The sequence below is a fragment of the Chiloscyllium punctatum genome, chromosome 1 (assembly GCF_047496795.1).
Source record: "Chiloscyllium punctatum isolate Juve2018m chromosome 1, sChiPun1.3, whole genome shotgun sequence".
Taxonomy (NCBI): domain Eukaryota; kingdom Metazoa; phylum Chordata; class Chondrichthyes; order Orectolobiformes; family Hemiscylliidae; genus Chiloscyllium; species Chiloscyllium punctatum.
This window is the reverse complement of record NC_092739.1, coordinates 133,421,746-133,445,674: the sequence shown is the minus strand read 5'-3', so window position 1 is coordinate 133,445,674 and position 23,929 is coordinate 133,421,746. Positions and strand designations below refer to the sequence as shown.

The 23,929-nt window shown below is 42.0% G+C and overlaps 1 protein-coding gene across 4 annotated transcripts in view; it reads right to left on the bottom strand.

Moving 5' to 3' along the window:
- The window catches only part of myo5b (myosin VB), a 268,371-nt gene that overhangs the window by 8,700 nt on the left and 235,742 nt on the right, over nt 1–23,929 (bottom strand). For all 4 annotated transcript variants that reach the window (XM_072574380.1, XM_072574399.1, XM_072574390.1 and 1 more), the window contains 7 exons: nt 22,735–22,872; nt 21,056–21,207; nt 20,421–20,510; nt 14,559–14,709; nt 3,703–3,988; nt 1,787–1,961; nt 522–602 (listed from right to left, as the gene is read on the bottom strand). In XM_072574380.1, the coding sequence (XP_072430481.1) occupies nt 522–602; nt 1,787–1,961; nt 3,703–3,988; nt 14,559–14,709; nt 20,421–20,510; nt 21,056–21,207; nt 22,735–22,872 (1,073 nt within the window). The remainder of the gene's footprint in view (nt 1–521; nt 603–1,786; nt 1,962–3,702; nt 3,989–14,558; nt 14,710–20,420; nt 20,511–21,055; nt 21,208–22,734; nt 22,873–23,929) is intronic.

Sequence of the window (23,929 nt, the reverse complement as noted above, 5' to 3'; positions counted from 1 at the left end):
AAGGTGATCTCATCTAAACAGACTGGATTCTTAAGGGGCTTGACAGGTTAATTGCTGAAAAGGGTGTTTCCCCTCATAGGAGAGTCTAGGACCAGAGGGTATAGTTTCAGACTAAAGGGGCACCAATTTAAGGCTGAAATTAGGAGGAATTTCTTCTCTCAGAGGGTTCTCTCTCTTTGGGACTCCTTTCCGCAGAGAGCTGAGGCACAGAATCTTTAAGTCCGAGATAGATAGATTCTTGATCAATCAGGGAAATCAAGGGTTATTTAGAATATGAAGGAAAGTTGATGAGGTATGTTGGATCAGCCATGATCCTATTGAAAAGGGCAGAATTGCCTACTCTTGTTCTCATTTCTTATGGTCTTATTCTTTTACCTATTGAACTGTAGGATCAACAGGTGTGGAAGTAAACTTAGTGCACTTCTTAGAAATGGAATATGGAAAATGAACAAAATGTGCATAAATGTGACTGGTTTCATTTAAACAAAGTAACACTCATTTTTATGGGCTGAGGAACTTACCTGAATGTTTCTAATGAATGCTACTGTTACACGTTCTTCAAATTCATTTACTGGTGTGTAGAGGTTTAAAATCTTGACAATCTATTGTTGAAAAAATAGAATTGGTGCAGAATTTGATATGCAATTGAGAAAAACCTGACAAAGGTCACAGTGTTCAGACAAGACATTTACTATGTTATCTAGCAATGGTCAGAGATGCTGCAAACGGACCCTCAAAGGGCCAAGACAAACCATCAGGCAGAGTTCCTGATTCTGATTGCAATCCAAATCATTCCTTTTAGAAAATACACTTATATGAAGGCACCACAGTTGAATAGCATGTTGAGACTCTGTCGAGGCACTGGAGGTTATCTGTACTCCAGTGTCCAGCAGATCTCAGGAGAAGATAGGATGATTACAAATGTTGTTTAGCAGCAAAACCTTGGACACAAACTTGTTTGTATAAGGTGCAAAGGGCAGTTTCACTCCAGATTATAAACTATTCCAAACCCCAGTAGGGAAATGTGTTGCTGAGAAAAATACCAAAGTTAGCACAACTGCAAATGCATGACATAACTGCAGTGTGACATATCTGTCAGATTGCTTTAAACATGATGCAATATATAAATTAAAACAGATTGCACGAAGAAATTACAATTTGTCACAATTAGAGCATAAAAACTTAATTAAAATATTGAATTGAATGTGATGCATTCAGGTACTTTCTTTTTCTCTAAACCAATTGGCTACAAAAGGAAGGAATCATTGGATGTATCTGGCAGGTTGATTTTTCTCAGGTCTTAATTGGAGGCATGAGAATATTGAAACAAAATGGTGGAAACTCTCAACAGGTTTGGCAATATCTTTTGAGAGAGCAAGATTCTGGCTGTTGAGAGAAATCTTCTGACCTTTCTATTTTGAAGCTGATTAACTCAGTTTCTCCACTGATGCTCCAGACCTGCTGAATATTTACAGCACTTTCCATTCCATTTTTATTTCAGATTTATAGCATCTGCAGTATTTTGCTTTTGTGTATGTGTCATTTGGATACAGGTTGAATTTTGATTAATCTTACATTGAAAATTAACTTGAATGTATTTATTACTTTATAACATCTTACTGCCATCCGACATTCTGACATGATTGATAGCAGATATCAGCAACTTTGCATAATCGGAATAAGGCTATGGCTCTAAGACACTACTAACTACTGAAAAATCTTAAGTAGAATTTGCTCAAAGGTTGATTTCTCTGCCATCACTATAAAATAGCTAAAGGTCACTTACCTGCTGTGGGCTGAGATCTGTACACATTGAACAGATAGCTGCAGCATCATCACTTGTTTTCTTCTTCACTTGAAGTAGCTGAGCTGCCTGGATTAGAGGCTCCATTGTCTTCATGGTCCCACTCTGATGTAAATTTTTTCCTCTGAGCCACTCTTCTAACTGACTAATGTTGTACCTACACAAACATCAAAACACAATATTAGAGAGTAGACAACTTCTACACCAAAGGCCATCCTTAAGGAAACAAACATTAATGGACTTGTGCACTAAAGAAATACATTGGAATATTTGATGATGATTTTCTGCTCAACAGAACCATAGCTGCTTAGCAGCAAACGTGGGAATTCAGGAGTTCTTAAATGATATCCTGATAAGGTATAAGTGGAAAGAGATCCAAATAGATTATTTTGTAGAGATTACTGAGCTATTTCAACCTAACATTAACTGTGATGCAGCAGACTATTTGACCTAGCAATATATCCTTCACAGTCTTGTCAACGGTGACAGGTCAACTTACATTTTGCTTGCTAATGGACAACGTGATAGATGAAAAAGATCTTTAGTATTTTCGCAGAACTCTGAAGAGTCTATCTAAAAATCATTTTGTTTACATGGACTAAGTCCCTTTGAAATTTGAATGCATGTGTAAGACCAAAAGAAAATTAAACAAGGCTAAGTGTATGAGCCATCTGAACTACTGTCAAAAACAAGGCTATACCAGGTCTCCTCACCATCTCTGGTCATTGTTGTAAGTGTCAACTCTGCTAGCAAGTTTTGAGAACATTTGTAGTACAGGTTCAGGTTCTGGATGTAGGTTTGCTCGCTGAGCAAGAAGGTTCGTTTTCAGATGTTTCATCACCATACTAGGTAACATCTTCAGTGGAGTCTTTGGATGAAGCACTGCTAGTGTTGCCTGCTTTCTATTTATATATTTGGGTTTCCTTTGGTTGGTGATGTCATTTCCTGTTCTTTTTCTCAAGGGGTGGTAAATGGGGTCCACGTCAGTATGCTTGTTGATAAGAGTTTCAGTTGGAATGCCATGCTTCTAGGAACTCTCGTGCATGTCTCTGTTTGGCTTGTCCTAGGATGGATGTGTTGTCCCAGTCAAAGTGGTGTCCTTCTTTATCTGAATGTAGCCCACAAACCCACCAACACACTAAAACAGCAGCTAATGAACTTGAAAGACCCTATACACACAACAAACAAAACTAATGTCACTTACAAAACACCGTGCAAGAACTGTAACAAACACTACATAGACAAACAGGCAGAAACCTAGCCACCAGGATACATGAACATCAATTAGTCACAAAACAACATGACCCTCTCTCACTAGTATCCTCACATACAGATAAGGAAGAACACCACTTCGACTGGGACAACACATCCATCCTAGGACAAGCCAAACAGAGAGACAGGCGAGAATTCCTAGAAGCATAAGTTCCAGTTGGAATGCCATCAACAAACACATTGAGTTAGACTCCATCTTCCATCCCCTGAGAAAAAGAGCAAGAAATGATATCACCATAGGAAATGATGTCACCACATGAAATGACATCACCAACTCAAGGAAACCAAAACATATAAATAAAAGCAGGAAACATCAGCAGTCTTTGTCCGGAGGCTCATCTAAGATGTTACCTAGTATGGTGACGAAACATCTGAAAATATCAATTCTGCTTTTGTGGAGTCCTTTGTATGTTTTGTTGCGATTGTCAGAGAATTTCTAATTTTGACCAAAATTCAAGCAATATGCATCTTGTCAGAGAAATCCTAAATCTTTGGGAACCAAGAACAAAACACTTCTTTCACAATCGCTCAATTAATTCTGATATTTGGCCATTGCAGTTTGGTTTATGAAATCAAAGATAAAATAACCTCTTGGGGAGGAGACTGTCATTCTCCAGCACTCATACCTGAGCTGCATTCCAGTACTCCACGAGCACACATCCTTCCGCAGGAGCAGATTGTTAAGTGTAACAGCATTGATGATGTAGAAAAGTTGCCGAAAGACCTGCTGGATAATCTCGGGATCTAATCCATGCTCACACATGGTGTTGTTCAACAGGTTAAGCTGGCGTACCATAGCCTCTAGAGTGTAGCTGCTATCTCCATCCACCCGGCTGGAAGAACGTTTCCTGTAGCCCATCGGTTTCACACTGGACAGACCCTGAATGCTCTCATTTTCCAACATTGCCGATACTTGTTAAAACAAAAGCAGAATTAATGCAAATTAAAACCAAACTCAGATAAGTATCATGAAGAATACAAAAATTACTGGACTGAATTCCATAAGCAAATACAAATAAATTGTACTTAAATTTAAGTGATCACTTTTATTCTTTTTGTACAAGTGTAAGTACAGCACAGGAACAGGCCCTCAGCTCTCCAAGCCTGTGCCGATCATCATGCCCTAACTAAACAAAAAACAAACCTTCTGCCCTTATTCAGTCCATAGCCCTCTATTCCCTCCCTATTCATGTAACCATCCAGATGCCTCTTAAATGTTGCCAACGTGCCTGCTTCCACCACCTCTTCTGGCAGTGTGTTCCAGGATCCTAACACTGTGAAAATCTTCCCTCACACTCCTCCCTCAAACTTTCCTCATCTCATCTTGAACCTGCACCTCCTTGAAACAGAAACTTCAACCAGAGGAAAAAGCCTATGCCTCTCAATTTTGTAGACCTCTATCAGGTCTCTTCTCAATCAATGTCTTTCCAGTGAAAACAATTAAATAGGGTCTTTTTAAACTTTTTAAATGTCCTCGAGGCCAGGCACATCCTGTTGAACCTTCTCTGCACTCTCTCCAAAGCTCCCACATCCTGCTGGTCGTTTGGTGATCAGAACTGCACACAATAGTCCAAATTGCAACAAGGGTTTGATATAGCTACATGAACTTTATATAATTAAGAAATGATAACAAATAAATAATGATTTTAAAAATTCTCAATGTATTTTCCTCAATGTTCAACAATGAGTGCAGCACAACATTCTCAGTGGAAGTTGGAAATGACAGTAAATGCAACTTTGTCACATTTGAAGAGCAACAAAAACAAATTAGAGTAGCTTTAGTCAGAAGTCTGATTGAACTTCACCACTTTTGGGAATTTTTTTCTGGATGAAGTCTTATGCTCATTTAGGGGAAGGATGTCACTAGAATGAACAATGGAGCATTTTTCTATTTCATTTCTATTGCACGATGAATACTGATTACTCCCAGAAGAGGAAGAGAACAGCATGGACAAATTGTGTCAGTGTCACATGACCTGCACGCTGAGGGCAGCTTTGGTGAATCTATCGGTACTTTTTATTTTAACTATAAACAGAATATAATCAATGTTGTACAAAAGTTTCATATTTAAAAGTTTAACAGAAATATTGAAATAAATCCGGAAGTCGTCAACAGAGGCTTCTGGGAAGGTAAGAAGTTTGAGTGGAGAAGGAACCTGAGACACTACACGTGTAGTGTCTCCCACCCTCCCTCCTCCTCTAACCTAACAAAAAAGGTCTCAATCGGCTGAACAGGTAAGCTATTGTGTTCTTGTTTTGGAGACTAAGTGTAGAGTTATGACAGCGCAGGCAGTGGAATGTTCTTCCTGCAGGATGTTTGAGGTAGGGGTGACCACTAGTGCTCCTGCCGACTTCACCTGTAGGAAGTGCAGCCAGCTCCAGCTCCTCACAGACTGCATTAGGGAACTGGAGCTGGAGTTGGATGAACTGAGGATTATTCGCGACGCTGAGAGGGTGATAGATAGAAGCTACAGGGACATAGTTATGCCAGAGAACAGACGTAGCTGGGTAACAGTTAGAGGTGAGAAGGGGAGGAATCAGGCAGTGCAGGGATCCCCTGTGGTCGTTCCCCTCAACAATAAGTATACCGCTTTGGATACTGTTGAGGGGGGTGGGATGGCCTAGCAGGGGGTAAGCTGCAGTGACCGGGTCTCTGGCACGAGGTCCGGCTCTGAGGCCCAGAGGGAAAGGGGGAGGGGTGGAGAGCGCTAGTTATAGGAGACTCTATAGTTAGAGGGACAGACAGGCGGTTCTGTGGACATGGACGAGACTCTTGGATGGTTTGTTGCCTCCTGGGTGTCACGGTCTGAAACGTCTCGGACCGTGTCTTCAGAATCCTTAAGGGGGAGGGTGCACATTGGCACCAACGACATAGGTAGGAAGAGGGGTGGGGAGGTCATTCAGGAGCTCAGGGAGTTAGGCTGGAAGCGAAAAGCTAGGACGGACAGAGTTGTCATCTCTGGGTTGTTGCCGGTGCCACGTGACAGTGAGGCAAGGAATAGGGAGAGTGTGCAGTTGAACACGTGGCTGCAAGGATGGTGTAGGAGGGAGGGCTTCAGGTATTTGGACAATTGGACTGCATTCTGGGGAAGGTGGGACCTGTACAAGCAGGACGGGTTGCACCTGAATCAGAAGGGCACTAATATCCTGGGAGGTAGGTTTGCTAGCACTCTTCGGGGGGGGGGGGGGGGGGGGGTGTTTAAACTAATTTGGCAGGGGGATGGGATCCGGACTTGTAGTCCAGCAAGTAGGTTAGCTGTTTTTCAGGATGTCCAAGAATGTAGGGAGGCTGTGGAGAAGGTAGCACTGACAGGGAATACTTGCGGACACAGATGGGCTCAAGTGTGTATACTTCAATGCAAGGAGTATCAGAAATAAGGTGGGTGAACTTAAGGCGTGGATCGGTACTTTGGACTACGATGTTGTGGTCATCACGGAAACACAGATAGAAGAGGGACAGGAATGGTTGTTGGAGGTTCCTGGTTACAGATGTTTTAGTAAGATTGGTAAAAAAGGAGGGGGGGGGGGTAGTGTTGCTAATTAGAAATGGTATAACAGCTGCAGAAAGGCAGTTTGAGGGGGATCTGCCTTTGGAGGTAGTATGGGCTGAAGTCAGAAATAGGAAAGGAGCATTCACTTGTTGGGTATTTACTATCGGCCCCCCAATAGCAGTAGAGATTTGGAGAAACAGATTGGGAGACAGATTTTGGAAAGGTGCAGAAACCATAGAGTAGTGGTCATGGGCGATTTCAACTTCCCAAATATTGATTGGAATCTCTTTAGATCAAGTAGATTGGACGGGGTGGTGTTCGTGCAGTGTGTCCAGGAAGCTTTTCTAACGCAGTATGTAGATTGTCTGATCAGAGGGGAGGCCATATTGGATTTGGTACTTGGTAACAAACCGGGACAAGTGATGGGCTTGTTAGTGGGTGAACATTTTGGTGATGGCGACCACAATTCTGTGACTTTCACCTTGGTTATGGAGAAAGATAGGTGCGCGCAACAAGGCAGGTTTTACAATTGGGGGAAGGGTGAATACGATGCTGCAAGACAGGATCTGAGGAGCATAAATTGGGAGCACAGGCTGTCAGGGAAGGATGTCGTTGAAATGTGGAACTTTTTCAAAGAACAGATACGACATGTCCTTGATATGTATGTACCTGTCAGGCAGGAAAGAGATGGTCGTGTGAGGGAACCTTGGTTGACAAGGGAGGTTGAATGTCTTGGGAGGAGGAGGAAGTAGGTTTACATAAGGTTGAGGAAACAAGGTTCAGACAGAGCGTTGGAGGGATACAGGATAGTCAGGAGGGAGCTGAAGAAAGGGATTAGGAGAGCTAAGAAGGGGCATGAAAAATCTTTGGCGGGTAAGATCAAGGATAACCTCAAGGCCTTTTATGCGTATGTGAGAAACATGAGAATGACAAGAACGAGGGTAGGTTCGATCAAGGACAGTAGTGGGAGACTGTGTATTGAGTCGGAAGAGATAGGAGAGGTCTTGAATGAGAACTTTTCTTCAGTATTTACAAATGAGAGGGACCGTATTGTTGAAGAGGAGAGTATGAAACGGACTGGTAAGCTAGAGGAGATACTGGTTAGGATGGAAGATGTGTTGGGCATTTTGAAAAACTTGAGGATAGACAGCTTCCCCGGGCCTGATGGGATATATCCTAGGATTATGTGGGAAGCAAGAGAGGAAATTGCAGAACCGTTGGCAATGATCTTTTCATCTTCACTGTCAATGGGGGTGGTGCCAGGGGACTGGAGAGTGGCGAATGTTGTGCCCCTGTTCAAAAAAGGGAGTAGGGATAACCCCGGGAATTACAGGCCAATTAGTCTCACTTTGGTGGTAGGCAAAGTAATGGAAAGGGTACTGAGGGATAGGATTTATGAGTATCTGAGAAGACATTGCTTGATTAGGGACAGCCAGCATGGATTTGTTAGGAGTAGGTCTTGCCTTACAAGTCTTACTGAATTCTTTGAGGAGGTGACCAAGCAAATGGATGAGGGTAGAGCAGTGGATGTAGTGTACATGGATTTTAGTAAGGCATTTGATAAGGTTCCCCATGGTAGGCTTATGCGCCTCCAACCGTAACAAAAGGAAAGAACGCCCCTGGTGCTCACCTTCCACCCTACCAACCTTTGCATAAACCAAATCATCCGCCGACATTTCCGCCACCTCCAAAAAGACCCCACCACCAGGGATATATTTCCCTCCCTACCCCTTTCCGCCTTCCGCAAAGACTGTTCCCTCAGTGACTACCTGGTCAGGTCCACGCCCCCCTACAACCCACCCTCCCATCCTGGCACTTTCCCCTGCCACCGCAGGAACTGTAAAATCTGCGCCCACAGCTCCTCCCTCACCTCTATCCAAGGCCCGAAAGGAGCCTTCCACATCCAAAGTTTTACCTGCACATCCACTAATATCATTTATTGTATCCGTTGCTCCTGATGCGGTCTCCTCCATATTGGGGAGACTGGACACCTCCTAGCAGAGCGCTTTAGGGAACATCTCCGGGATACCATCACTAATCAACCACACTGTCCCGTGGCCCAACATTTCAACTCCCCCTCCCACTCTGCCGAGGACATGGAGGTCCTGGGCCTCCTTCACCGCTGCTCCCTCACTACCAGACGCCTGGAGGAAGAACGCCTCATCTTCCGCCTCGGAACATTCCAATCCCAGGCCATCAATGTGGACTTCACCAGTTTCCTCATTTCCCCTTCCCCCACCTCACCCTAGTTCCAAACTTCCAGCTCAGTAACTGTCCCCATGACTTGTCGGTCTTGTCCTACCTGTCTATCTTCTTTTCCACCTATCCACTCCACCCTCTCCTCCCTGACCTATCACCTTCATCCCCTCCCCCACTCACCTATTGTACTCAATGCTATTTTCTCCCCACCCCCACCCTCCTCTAGCTTATCTCTCCACGCTTCAGGCTCACTGCCTTTATTCCTGATGAAGGGCTTTTGCCCGAAATGTCAATTTCGCTGCTCATTGGATGCTGCCTGAACTGCTGTGCTCTTCCAGCACCACTAATCCAGAATCTTGTTTCCAGCATCTGCAGTCATTGTTTTATGTGGAAAGTCAGGAGGCATGGGATCGTGGGAAGTTTAGCCAGTTGGATAGAGAACTGGCTAACTGGTCGAAGTCAGAGAATGGTGGTAGATGGTAAATATTCAGCCTGGAGCCCAGTTACAAGTGGAGTTCTGTAGGGATCAGTTCTGGGTCCTCTGCTGTTTGTAATTTTTATTAATGACTTGGAAGAGGGAGTCGAAGGGTGGGTCAGTAAATTTGCAGACGATACGAAGATTGGTGGAGTTGTGGATAGTGAGGAGGGCTGTTGTCAGCTGCAAAGGGACTTAGATATGATGCAGAGCTGGGCTGAGGAGTGGCAGATGGAGTTCAACCCTGTCAAGTGCGAGGTTGTCCATTTTGGAAGGACAAATAAGAATGTGGAATACAGGGTTAACAGTAGGGTTCTTAGTAAGGTAGAGGAGCAGAGGGATCTTGGGGTCTATGTTCATAGATCTTTGAAAGTTGCCACTCAGGTGGCTAGAGCTTGTAAGAAGGCCTATGGTGTATTAGCGTTCATGTGTGCAGTTCTGGTCGCCTCATTTTAGGAGAGATGTGGAAGCTTTGGAGAGGGTGCAGAAGAAATTTACTCAGACGTTGCCTGGAATGGAGAATAGGTCGAGAGTGCAAGGCCTTTTCTCATTGGAACAGCGAAGGATGAGGGGTGACGTGATAGAGGTTTATAAGATGATCAGGGGAATAGATAGACAGTCAGAGACTTTTTCCCTGGGTACAACAGTGTGTTACAAGGGGACATAAATTTAAGGTGAAGGGTGGAAGGTATAGGGGGGGGGATGTCAGTGGTAGGTTCTTTACCCAAAGAGTGATGGGGGCATGGAATACACTGCCTGTGGGATTGGCAGAGTCAGAATCATTGGTGACCTTTAAGCGGCAATTGGATAGGTACATGGATATGTGCTTAAGCTAGGACAAATGTTCAGCACAACATTGTGGGCCGAAGGGCCTGTTCTGTGCTGTATTGTTCTATTGTTCTAAATCCACTACAAAATCTCCACTCAGATAGGTCTATCAGCAAACTAGCATTAGCTAAGTGCAGCTAAATGACTTGATCCAGCCACATTTACTGGAGGGGTCAATAAATGTATAACATAAGCATCACCTGTGGAATTGTCAATCTTTGTGCATTTTTGCACAAATGGAAGAGTTTTGTGCTGTGAATCTGCACTTGTTAGTAGCAGAGTGAAACTGCCTGGCCAAGACCTTGCCTTTCATCAACATTTGAGCTTCATTCACATCAAAACATCAGCAAGAACAAAATGCAGATCAATTACAGAAACTGACTCCCATCCATTAGAAGTTGAGGAAGCTTTAAGAGAAATGCTGAAGTCAACAGTTCAAAGGGATTGAAAAGCTGAAAAAAAAAATCATTATTCCATGATTCTCAAAGATCTAAAGGAAAACAAATTCAGTTCCCTTTGCCTTTAGCAATTTATATTTTTAAAAAATTCCCAAGGGTGTCATTTGTACTTGCTCATCATTTTTGTCAATAAAAATCAAAGCTAGAAAAACAGTACAGGAATATCAAATCATAATGGTCTGAATTTTTTCAGCTACATTGTTCACTGAAGAACACTGGAATATAAAATGCCTTTCATATAAGTATTCATACAACACTTTTCATGGTTCTGAGGGGATTAACCTTCTGCATTCCTGTGTGACACAAGCCTTGCTGAGGGTGGGAATGAAAGCGGATGGATTCTGTAATTACCGGCATGTCGTTTTCTCAATCCCATTCTCTTCTATATCCAGGAGGGAATGTTTCTGAGAGGCCTTTCATACCTATTTGGGTGCTGCTGCAGGAGAAGAGCTTCTCTGCATCCAGTAGTGGCCTGGCTGCTGTACCTATTTTTAATTCAAAACTTTAAAATGATTGGTGAGCAAATATTTCCATATTGAGGTGCCTTCTCAGCTCCCAAATGGTGCTTTCCAGCTCATAAGATGATGGTTTAGGACATGACGGTCAACTTGGAGTTAAGGATCTACCACCTGTCATTACTTAGAAGCCCCAATCGAGCATGGCAGCTCTGCCCCACTTGCTGCAGAGGAAGACAGTGGATTGAAAAGGTGCTCAATTCACTGGGCCTTCTTCTCAGCCAGTTAAGATTTTTGCTTCTTCGATTGCCCTTCCAAACAAAGTCAGTTTCCAGAAGTCATGGGCATCAGTGACCATCTCCTACCATTTTAATCAGTATTAATGCCTACTATTTTCACATCCTTATTGCAGGGTCAGTTACAAGCAAGGTATAGATGACAAGGAGGTGTAACTGAATTTCCCTGTACAGAAGGATATTGTTGGCATGGCAATGAATGTATGCTGGTGGGATTCGTGTCAAGCTTATATTGTCCAGGTCACTTGACCATACAGCAGCATATGGAGATCGCATGCTTAGGAGACTTCTAGTTTGATGTTCTTAAGATTTTTATTATTCCACAGTTTGAGTATAATAGCTTTTGCAAGCTTTCAGCAAAACATGAGATGGTGGTAATTGTGCAGCCTAATTATTTGAATCTATCAACAAACTTCAGTGTCATATTGCCAATGCTAATACATAGTGTTGTGGCAACCATGGCACTTATCTCCCTGACATGATTGTCAAACCTCTCTCTTTACAGACATGACACTGTTTGTTCATCTGCTACTAAAGTGTTCCTTGTTTGGATTATTAGTACAGCAACTCAGAAATTACTGTACCTGTCTTGGATTTCTGGCAAACCCAAACTTAACAGCTTTCCATCAGTTCTGGTTTGTAAATAGACACACACTGTACAGGTCATTCTGCTATAATGCACGTTTTGTTAATGCGAATTCGCTCTAACCCGATTGATGAATTGGGGACACTGTTTCTAAAGCACACAGTCTTAAAGCGTGAAGTGTATGGATTACAATGCTATTCTGGCTCCACTAGCTTATACAGTGCTGCTATTAGACAATACTCTTATAACAAGGGATTGCACAACAACATAATTACTGTGTTATAGCAAAACTGATTGTAGTTGACCTGAAGGTATATGACAGCGTAACAAGATGCCAGAACACAATCTTGTTTGACCCCACTCTAGATCTCAAAGGTTACTGTGTCACATTTGACCTTATCCATTATATTGCTGGTGCTTCGCATTAATTACTATCCGGTGCAGGCTGCTGATCCTGTTAAACTGAAAGGCCCCAATTCACCCGCCAGCTTTGAAAGCCTGCCCAATGTTTTTAATTGGACAGAAAACCTGTCTCCATACCAATTATATGGATCCAACCATTAAAATCTCAATGAGATTTTTGAAGAAGTAACAAAGAGGATTGATGAGGCCAGAGCAGTAGATGGGATCTACATGGACTTCAGTAAGACGTTTGACAAGGTTCCTCATGGTAGACTGTTTAGCAAGGTTAGATCACACGGAACACAGGAAGAACTAGCCATTTGGATACAGAACTAGCTCAAAGGTAGAAGACAGAAGGTGGTGTTGGAGGGTGGCTTTTCAGACTGGAGGCCTGTGACCAGTGGTATGTCACAAGGATCGTTGCTGAGTCCATGTTTTCCATCATTTACCATGGAATCCTTACAGTGTGGAAGCAGACCATTCAGCCCATCGAGTCCACACCATCCCTCCAAAATGTCCCTCTCCCACCCCCCCCCGACACGTCTGAAGTTGGAAATGAACCCGGGTATCTGATGCTGTGAAGCTGCAGCGTTAACCACTGAGCCAATTAGCAAGATTGCAGATGACACCAAAATTGGAGGTGCAGTAGGCAGCAAAGAAGGTTCCCTCAGATTACAATGGGATCTTGATCAGATAGGCCAATGGGCTGAGGAGTGGCAGATGGAGTTTAATTTAGATAAATGTGAGGTGCTGCATTTTGGAAAAGCAAATCTTAACAGGACTTCTACACTTAATGGTAAGGTCCTGGGAGTGTTGCTGAACAAAGAGACCTTGGAGTGCAGGTTCATATTTCCTTGAAAGTGGAGTCCCAGGTAGTGAAGGGAGCATTTGGCATGCTTTCCTTTATTGGTCAGAGCATCAAGTATAGGAGTTGGGAGGTCATGTTGCAGGTGTACACAACATTATTTAGACCACTTTTGGAATAGTGTCTTCAATTCTGGTCTCCCTGCTATAGAAAGGATTTTGTGAAACTTTAAAAGGTTCAGAAAAGATTTACAAGGACGTTGCCAGGGTTGTAGGATTTGAGCTATAGGTGAAGAAGTTTGAGAACCCCAAAAGTAAAAAAAATTCTAGTTTACTGGCTTATCATAGTGTTTGGGAGTATTGGGAACTCAAAAGGTTAAAGATCCCCTATTAGTGACTCACTATATGTTTGATTGTATACCTCTCCTTTGGCAGGCTGAGACTGGAAATCACAGTGGGTGCCTGGTAATCATCAGTCCCAAACAAAGTATAAAATGTACTGTTTGTATGTAATGTTACGAGAATCATTGAGGAGTGCCACCACAAGATGGCTACAAGAATCCTTTTGGTATCACCCAGAATCTCTCGCTGGCTGTTCACTAAAGGTGTCTACCTTTGAACTGAAACTTGTGTCGTCCAGAGTTAAGAGTCAACATAGGGAGAAGCTGAATAGGCTGGGGTTATTTTCCCTGGAGCATTGGAGGCTGAGGGGTGACCTTATAAAGGCTTATTAAATCATGAGGGGCATAGATAGGGTGACGAGACAAGGACTTTTCCACAGGGTGGGGGAGTCCAAAACTAGAGGGCATACGTTTAAGGTGAGAGATGAAAGATTTAAAAGGGAGCTAAGGGGCAACGTTTTCACGGAGAGCGTAGTACATGTTTGGAATGAGTTGCCCGAGGAAGTGGTGGACACTGGTACAATTATAACATTACAACATGGGTATATGAATAGAAAGAGTTTAGAGGGATATTGGCCAGATGCTGGCAAATGGGACCAAATTAATTTAGGATACGTGGTTGGCATGAACAAGTTGGACTGAAGGGTCCGTTTCTATGCTATACAGCTCTTATAACTCTGAGTAACACTGTTCCATAAGGGAAGCTTCAGAAATTAGAAACATGTCTGTCTCATGCTTCCTGCTCTTGACTTAAAAATCCAGATCACGTTTATTTGGAGGTAGCTGATCTCATGTGGGTTGTCAGTTGAAATGTTGTGAATTGTCTGCCTAGGCAAGAGGTGGGGTGGATGAAGGGATAGGGAAATCAATGAGAGCATAGTTGATTACCATTCAAAGATCCCTGGCAAGCTCAGCCTTAACACTATTAAGTGTTCAACACTCCAAATAACACATCAACACTCAACAGTAGTTGTTTAGGTATCAGAAGTGCAATGCTTGTGAAAGTGTACTTGAAAATAATGACTCATTTTGAGTGTCGAGGGTTTTTTACCACAAAAAAAAATGCATACTTGTCTAAACACCTTACCTATCATGCTTTGAAGAAGATTTTCTGCAACCTTAATCAGCTGTTGATAGATCTGAATAGAAAGATCACTCAGAAGCTGACGATACTCCGTGAGGTCAAAGTTCTTGAGACTGTGCTCATTCTGACGTGCATTATTCTGCTTCATAAAATCCTGAAAGAATTGAGAAATAACATGAGAAAACGAGGTTTTATCCTGTCATTTGCTTTACTTTCACATATTCTCTCTTTCAGAAGTGACCAACTCAATAATGAATAAACACACACATTCCTTAAGAAAAAAACTATGCACATCCTCATCCATTAACCACAAGAAAGAAGCATATAACTTGCTTTAAATGCCTTCAGTGTTTCCCAAAATGGGAACCGTCATTCTCAATTTCATCGGGTATTGGCAAGGATGCTGCTGTGGCATCATTCTAATTTCCCAAATAAACAAATTCAACATGACAGATATTACAGAGCAGTGTCATAGAAAAAATAACTATAATGTATATGATAATGGAAAAAAAGATGGAGTCTGACCAACTGGATTGAATTTTTGATGCAGTTGTGGAGATTATTAATGAGTGCAATGCGATTTCAAAGATCCATTTCATGAAATGCCACATAATATATTTTTAAACAATATTAAAGCACGAGATTAATTGGAGAAAATTGGGCAAAGGACAGAAAGCAGATAGCACAGAAGTTTTATTTTTGCAGATTGTACAGAAATGTACAGCAGAGCTCCCCAGGCGAGTTTTTGCTCTTTTCAATATATTTGGATGACCTGAACTTGATTATACAGGTGAGAATTTCAAAGCATGCAGATGATACAAAATTCAGAAATGCTGCATACATTATGAGGATAATATAGCTTTCAGGAGCACATGGAGCATTGAATGGGCAAAAATATTACTGCTGATTAATGTATTAAAGAATAAAGCAGTACATTTTGGTAGGAAGGACGAGGACAGCTAATATAAATTAATTGCTGAGATTTTAAACAAGCTTTATAGGCTTTTATTTTTATTCATTTGTGAGACATGGGTATCACTGGCTAGTTCATTGCTCATTCCTAGCTGCCGTTGAGAATGTGGCAGTCAGTTGCATTCTTGACCTCTGCAGGCCACATGCTGTTCAGACACCCACAATGCCATTAGGGACGGAATTCTGGGAATTTGATCCAGCAACAGTAAAAAAAGGTGACATATTTCCAAGACAAGATGGTGAGTGACTTGGAGAGGATTTGCCAGTGGGTGGTGTTCCCATGTAGGCTGAGGAGTGGCAGATAAAGTTTAACTTAGATAAATGTGAAGTGTTGCATTTTGGTAAAACAAACCAGGTCAGAACTTATACACTCAATGGTAGGGCCCTGGGGAGTGTTTCCAAACAAAGAGACCTATGGGTGCAGGTAAACAGTTCCTTGAAAGTGGAGTTGCAAGTAGACAAGGTAGTGAAGGTGGCATTTGGCGTGCTTATCTTCATTGGTCAGTGCATGGAGTATAGGAGTTGGGATGTCATGTTGCAGCTGTACAGGACATTGGTAAGGCCATTTTTAGAATATGGCATTCAATTCTTGTGTCCCTGCTATAGCAAAGATGTTTTAAACTTGAAAGGGTTCAGGCAAGATTTACAAGGATGTTGCCAGGATTGCAGAGTTTGAGCTATAGGGAGAGTCTGAACAGACTAGAACTGTTTTCCATGAAGTGTTGGAGCCCGAGGGGTGACCATTGAGTGGTTTATAAAATCATGATAGTGTAAATAGTCAAGGTCTTTTTCCCAGGATAGGAGTCCTAAACTAAGCAGCATAGATTTAAGGAAAGAGGGGAAAGGTTTAAAAGGGACCTAAGGAGTAACCTTTGCACACAGATGGTGGTGAATGCATGGAAGGAGCTGCCAGAGAATGTGGTGGACATGGGTACAATTACAAAATTAAAAAGGCATATGAATGGGTACATGAATAGGAAGGGTTTAGAGGGATATGGACCAAATGCTGGCAAATGGATCTACTTCAGTTTAGCATATCTGGTCAGCATAGAGAAGTTGGACCGAAAGGTCTGTTTCTGTGCTGTACATCTCTATGACTCTATCTGCTGCTTTGTCCTTCCAGATGGAAGTGGTCACGAGATTTGAAGGTGCTCTCTGGGAATCTTCGGTGAATTTCTGCAGTGTGTCTTGTGGATAGTATACACTCCTGCTGAGCATCAGTGGTGAAGGGCATTGTGGACATGGTGTTGCTCAAGAGGCTGCTTTACTTTGGATGTTGCCAAACTTTAATTTTGTTGGAGCTGCACCCAGCTAAGCAAGTGAGGAATATTCCATCACCCTTCGGATTTATATCTTGTAGATGGTGGACAGACTGTGGGGAATCACGAGGACAGTTGACATCTAACCTGCTGTTGTAGTCACTGTGTTTATATGGTGAGTCCAGTTGAGTTCCTGGTCGATGGTAATCCCCTAGATGTTCACAGTGGAGGATTCAGAAAGGGTAACACCATTGAATATCAAGGGGCAGTGATTAGCTAGTCTGTTATTGAAGGTGGTCATTGTCCAGCATTACTGTGGTGCACCTATCGTGCCACCTATCAGCCTAAGCATTGTCCAGATCTTGTTGCATTTGAACATGGACTGCTTCACTGTCTGAGGAGTCACAAATGGTGTTGACTGTTGTGCAATCATCAGCAAACATCCTCACCTCTGACCTTATGGTGAAGGGAAGGTCTGATTTATTTGTGGTCACATTGTCCTTGATGGGGTCATTGATTGAAGCAGCTGAAGATAGTTGAACCTAGGACACTACCCTGAGGAACTCCTGCAGAAATATCCTGGAGTTGAGATGACTGACCTCTAACAACAATGTAGTCCTACGTGTAGGTATGACTCCATCCAAGTGGACAGTTTGCTCCTGATAATGCGTTGATTCCAGTTTTGTTGGGGCCCCTTGATGCCACTCGATGTCAAGGCTGTCACTCTCAACCTGCCTCTGGAATTCAGCTCTTTTGTCTACATATGAACCAAGGCTGTAATAAGGTCAGGAGCTGAGTGGCTCTCACAGAACCCAAACTGGGTGTCACTGAACAGGTTATTGCTGAGCAGGTGCCGTTTAATAGCAATGTTAATGGCACCTTTCATCACTTTACTGATGATCAAAACAATAAACCCAAAGGGCTGGAAGTGGCAGGTTGGAAATGTCCTGCTTTCTATGTCCATGAGGAAGGGGCCTGTGGTGAGTAAAGCAAATCCAACAGCCCCAATTCCAACACCCTTCTCCTAATCCCTGCAGTCCCTATCCCACCCCTCCTCTCATTTGATAATTGTAGGTCTCCATTAAGTATATTGATAGCACTTGCCACCACTCCTATGATGATGGTGGGGAGGTGATGTCATTGTTGTATTGTCAATATGGTTAACTCTTTAATGCCCTTTGGGAAATCATGGATTTGCAATAAATGTTGGCATGGCCAGTGAAGCCCGAATCCCATGGATTAATTAAAACATAATTAGATTGTCTCGAATGGACTGAAAACTCGAGGTGTGAGGAGTTCTGTGCCTGAGCTCCTTAATACTGGGGAAAGCCTGACATCCAGTTAAATGGAGCCTAGTAGAATGGTAGACCTTGCCCAGTCCCGACAACGAGGGGCTCTTGCTGGTTCTCTAGTTGGCAGGTAAGCCCAATGTCACAAAGATTTATTTTCATCCACTGTGTAGAACTCCTATGTGTCAAATACTTCCAATCTCAATTTGCATCAACTGGAGTTTTTGGTAGAATAACAGCACAGAGGAGGTTAATCAGCCCATCATAGCCATGCTGGCTCTTTGAATGAGCTATCCAGGTGTTCCCAATCCAAGCCCGATCCCTATACCTTGCATTTTTCCCCTTTCAGTTGGAAGTTCTATTGTATTTAAAGTTTACCAATAAATTTGCTACCAGAACTGTTTCAGTAACGTTTCCAAATGATAAAATGTTAGTGCATAAATTCTCATGTTACCTCCAGTTCTTTTTGCCTCGTACCCCAAATCTGTACATATTGACCTTTACTCTATCAAAACCACACTCCACCCTCTATCCTCTTGGGAGAGCATGCCCAATTTAGGAGAACATAAGAAGTAGGAGCAGGAGTAGACATTCAAGGGGGGTACTGGATGTTATTTGGATAGAAATAAGACACAAGGGTTTGGGAAATGAGCAGAGCTTGGTATTAGATAATGATGTCTATTTGAAGACTAGTGTAAATATGATGGCCAAATAGCCTCCATCTGTACCATAATATTTCTGGAGATTCACCTACTTGCTGTGACTGATCTGTGTTTTCCTTAAATATTGCAATATCTCTTGACTCCATCTGTATCCAAATATTTATCAGTCTCAGTTTGAATATGCTTGATGACTAAACATTCAGAGATGTTTGTGGAGAATTGCAAGGATTTACGGCCTCGGAAGGAAAGAATTTCTCCCCATCTAAACTGAACTGGCTGAGATTATGTTACCTAATTACAGACTCTAGAGTCAAGGGAAAACACTTCTGTATCTATTCTTTCAACCCCTCCAAGGATTTTATATATTTCTGTAGTGAGATCACCTTTTTCTGATCTGATGTGTATGGAATGAGCTGCCAGAAGACGTGGTGGAGGCTGGTACAATTGCAACATTTAAAAGGCATTTGGATGGGCATAGGAATAGGAAGGGTTTGGAGGAATATGGGCTAGGTGCTGGCAGGTGGGACTAGATTGGGTTGGAATATCTGGTCGGCATGGCCGGGTTGGACTGAAGGGTCTGTTTCCGTGTTGTACACCTCTATGACTCTATATATACTGAGGTATAGTGAAAAGTATTAGTTTGCATGCCAACCAGACATATCATACCTTACATAAATATGTCATCAGGGTAATAGAACAGAATGTAGAATGTAGTGTTACAGCTATAGAGAGGGTGCTTTTAGCTAAACTAAGGTTTCAAAAGTGTAGAAGTGAAACAAACACATGACAATTTTTTTTTAAATGACTGAAGTGAAATTAAGCTAAGAAAGTATCAGACATCTCATGTCTAGAAATACATTGCACCTAATAACTATTTAGATAGGCTTAAAAGCTGGCCAAATAATCTCTTCTAGCGTTCTGTGAAGCAAGATTTTAACAAGTCACCAACAATGTGGAAAAATCTCTCACCTTTTCAGAAGCTTTGGTAATTTCCATCAGTTCAACCCACGAATGGTTCCAATTAGTGCTCATAATATTGCACTATGGGTTCAATCTTTGCCTATAAAATACATTCCAAACCCTTGTGGATATACTTTCAGAACACAAAATTGCCTTAATGACATCCCATAATTGGCAATCTCAGTCAGAGGTTGCTGATATGGAAATTGAAAGAAAGCAATTACATTGTGAAATAGAAGGTGCTATTCGAAGACTGGGCTCAGGCGCATCATTAGCAATGATCAGAAGGGGTCTATGCTTCACTATAACCATTAATCAATCCATTTGCCTGTGACACGTTTGACCTCTAATCTCCCTTACCTTTCTCTTCTGTTCCACTTCCACCTCCTCACCTTTCTCTACAGTATAAAATCTATTATTTTTCCACTTCACTCTTCAGTTCCAAAGAAAAGTCACAGTGGATTCGGAATGTCAACTGTTTATGTCTCTCTCAGATGCTACCAGACCTTTTGAGTTTCTCCAGCATTTCTTGCATTTACTTATGATCAGAGGGGACCTTTGCTAAAGTTGGCTTTAATCTGAAAGTGCTTGATGGGCAACAAAAAATCTCACTTTTTCCAGCAATGGGTTTCCTACACTTTGGTGATACCATTCTACTTAATTCTTCAGGAAAACACACAAAGCACTGATTATTGTGAAACAGAAATGATAAACCAGACTTACTTCATCTCCACTGTATTGTTTTAAACAGTGTAGGAGGCGACAACTGTTGGACAACCAAAATGACGTTATTTCAAAGTCATCGTTATGTTTCTGAAAAACACAATAAGTACTTTTAACATGAGCACAGCTGTAATATAAGAATAAACTTCAGCATACTAGATTTACTAATGAAATACTGTGGTCCCCTACATGGCCAATTGTGAAACTAAATTACTGAGTCAGGAAGGCAACATTATAACTGTGCGCACTGGATGAGCAGTTTATGATTCGGGTATGAAATTTTTAAAAAAACTAAACAAGGTCCTTACCATGATATCTCTTAAAAGATTCCTACTATAAATAAATGATCTGGGAACATAGTCCAACATCAATTATAATATTCCTCAACTGTCTCATATCTTGCCGATACTCAGTGTACAAAAAGGAAGCTAGATGGAGGAGCAGCCAGCTTCCACTAGACTGTAATTCAGCATGTGTCAGTGCATCATGGAGCTTAAGGCTGAATGTTATTATTTTATGAGAATGTGCAAGGGGCATTAAATTTCAACAAACAGTTAAATTACCATAAATTTAACTTAGTTCTGACCACACTCTGGAAAGGTTTACTAGCTGAATTGAACAAATAAATTACTTACCTTTAACACTTTCTTGATGCCATTGATGGTACTAGAGAGGAGTGAGTGGACCTTCTGATCATCATTGATGTAATCTGCATGTCTAAGGCACATAAAGAGGATGTATGCAGGCAGACCTGGTACTGTAGCAGACACTGCTTGAGGTTTCAGGTCTAGAAATGGATGGGAAAGTGAAAACACCATACTGTTTAATCACCAATTATACTGACAATGTTCACACGTGACCTATATGTAAGTTGACATGGAAATTAATCAGTTAGTCCAGCTTCTGATGACACCTCTTCTCTATTAAAAATGTTGTTGCCTTTACCTTTGGTAAATTCTTGGTATTAATTTCATAATATAATGCAATTTGTTTATAAAATTATGTGCATTGCATTATGTTGATGTCACCATAAAGCTGATAGTTTAGTGAAGTGGAAAGGTGTAAGTCAAATACAGAGAAATGTGAAGCAATAAAATGTTGGGAACATTAACGGTGACAGATGCACAGATCTTCAAGGGTAAAAATACAGATAGAAACAATGGGTGGACTCTTATAGTGCTCCGAGTGAGGTGCACTATGACAAGATTTGCGTCAAGATGAGGGGTTTGGCAAGACCTCTCGTGACATCAGGAGCATCTCACTGCATCTTTTATGCTTTTGACGAGTGGCATGCCGAGTTACTCACAAGGGATCAGTGAGTTGTCAGTTAAGGGGCATATAGCTTGATAAACACATTATTAATACTGCAACTGACCTCATTAATGTTCAGTTTCCCATCTTACCAAAGGAGCCAAGCAAGTTAGACGTCAAGAATTCTCAACATGGAAGTCAGAGCATTCAGGTTAGACTCTTGGCACTAACACTTGAAGGCACACTATGGACACTGGCTACACATATACTTTACATCAATAGACATTGGGATTTGACATGTGCCAATCCTCATGGCACAATCCAATCCATTCATAGAAGTCTTTGGAACTTCAATGCTGCACCTGCAACTCTCATTGTAATGCTGCTGCAAGGACCCAGGGATATGGACTGGACCAGGCTGCATCTTTAGCCTGTCCACTTGTTGACACAGCTCTAACTCATTCTGTGTCTATCTGGATGTCTGCCTTGTGTTGCCTTGCCTTTTTGCATTTTGCCAAAGACAATTGGTTGACCGTACTGTTGATCTGTGGTGTTTATTGCATTCAAATCCAGGACACTTGGTTGTTAGCTGGCCTTAGTCAGGTCAAGGCTGATAGCCTTTGCTCAGGGAGCTCCCAGTACAATAATTCAAACCTCTCATATCAGTCCAGGGGCTCGGACGTAGTTAGTCAGCCAGTTGGGGTGGTCAGGGTAAAGCTTATTCCACATTAAGGAGCAGAATACTGGGCAGTCCACCATCCATTTTAACACTTGCTGCCCTACAATGGCCTGCTTTCCTCTTGGAATAAGAGGGAGGCAGGTATTGCCTGGAGAGGCTGCAGAAGTAATAAGAAGGAGCAAAGAAATGGTTGAGCGACTGAACAGGTATTTTGTATCAGTCTTCATGGTGGAAGATACCAGTAGCATACCAGAACTTCAAAAGAGTCAGGTGGCAGAGGTGAGTGTAGTGGCTATCACTAAGAAGGTACAGCTACAAATGAGTAAGTGACCAAGACTAAGATTCTACATAGCAGCATCCCTTTCACTGTGAAATGGTGAGCACCTGCGATGAGGTTGCGAATAAGCAGGGATTCATCATCCTTGTAGTATTCCAGCATCCCCTGGAATTCCTTCTCTTTCCGTTGCACAGTGACCTGTCTGGTTAGCTCAGGCCTTGACTCCTTCTGCACGAAGTTCCTTGCTGGAAACATAGCAAACATCCCATTAACTTAATATGTAAAGTTGTAATATGCCATAACTCAAAATGAATAATGCTGAAATGAGTTTTAAAATATCAAAATAAAACTTTCTTTCAATTTTGTAGCATGAGTTCTACTTCCCACCAATGATAAAGAGCATTCATATGGTTTATATTGCAATTTTACATTTGTCCTCCTACTAATCTTTCCTCCCCTATTTCTCCTAACCTCTTCCATATTCACATTGTATCCAATTTCACGAAGAGTCAACCTGTGAATTCTTGTACTGGCCTCACTTCATGGGCGCGCTTAGATGTCAAGTTCAACCCTGAACTTGCCCAAAGTCGTCATCTTGCCAGGACTTTGTCAACAAACACTTGGCTGGGTTTTTCTGGTTGGGCTGAAAACATTAAGGCTCTCATCCTCACTGTTGGTTCAGTTGAAGAGAACAAATAAGGGATAAAATCTGGAATCTTCATGATTTCATGGCTCAAAACAGATGCTTGTTTTTCCCCCACTGACAGTTCAGGAAATGCTTAGGTCTCCTCAGCAATTCTTTTTGAAATCTTCTTATTGAAAAATGCAAGTTATATTTTCCCAGAACTAGTAGCTCATGGCTATTGAATTCGGAGAAAGATGCACATTGCCTAGACTGGATCATTTTCAAAAGATGTAGATATTTTGTTTATTCTCAATAAAGCATTTAATGTATCAGAATACAATATCCATAGATACATCTTTATTGTTTTACATACACACAATCTTACATTTTTCTTTGCTTCTGGTATTCACCGTTTACTGGCCAGGGCTTGGAAATAGTAATGTAAAATGTTCAATTCTGGGATTTCAGTTACAGCAAATGATCTCCCCAGTGATTGAGCTGGTATCCACAGGCTGAATTATATTAGGGAAAGGGAAACAATCCAGCTATTCCTGCAGCATTTAACACCTAATCCTGGTGTCAGTGTGTCACATGAAAATTAACTGCACAATCAAAGACTTCAAATGACCCTCTGGTGGGCATACCACTTGATGCCACCTCCACAAATGATAAAATTG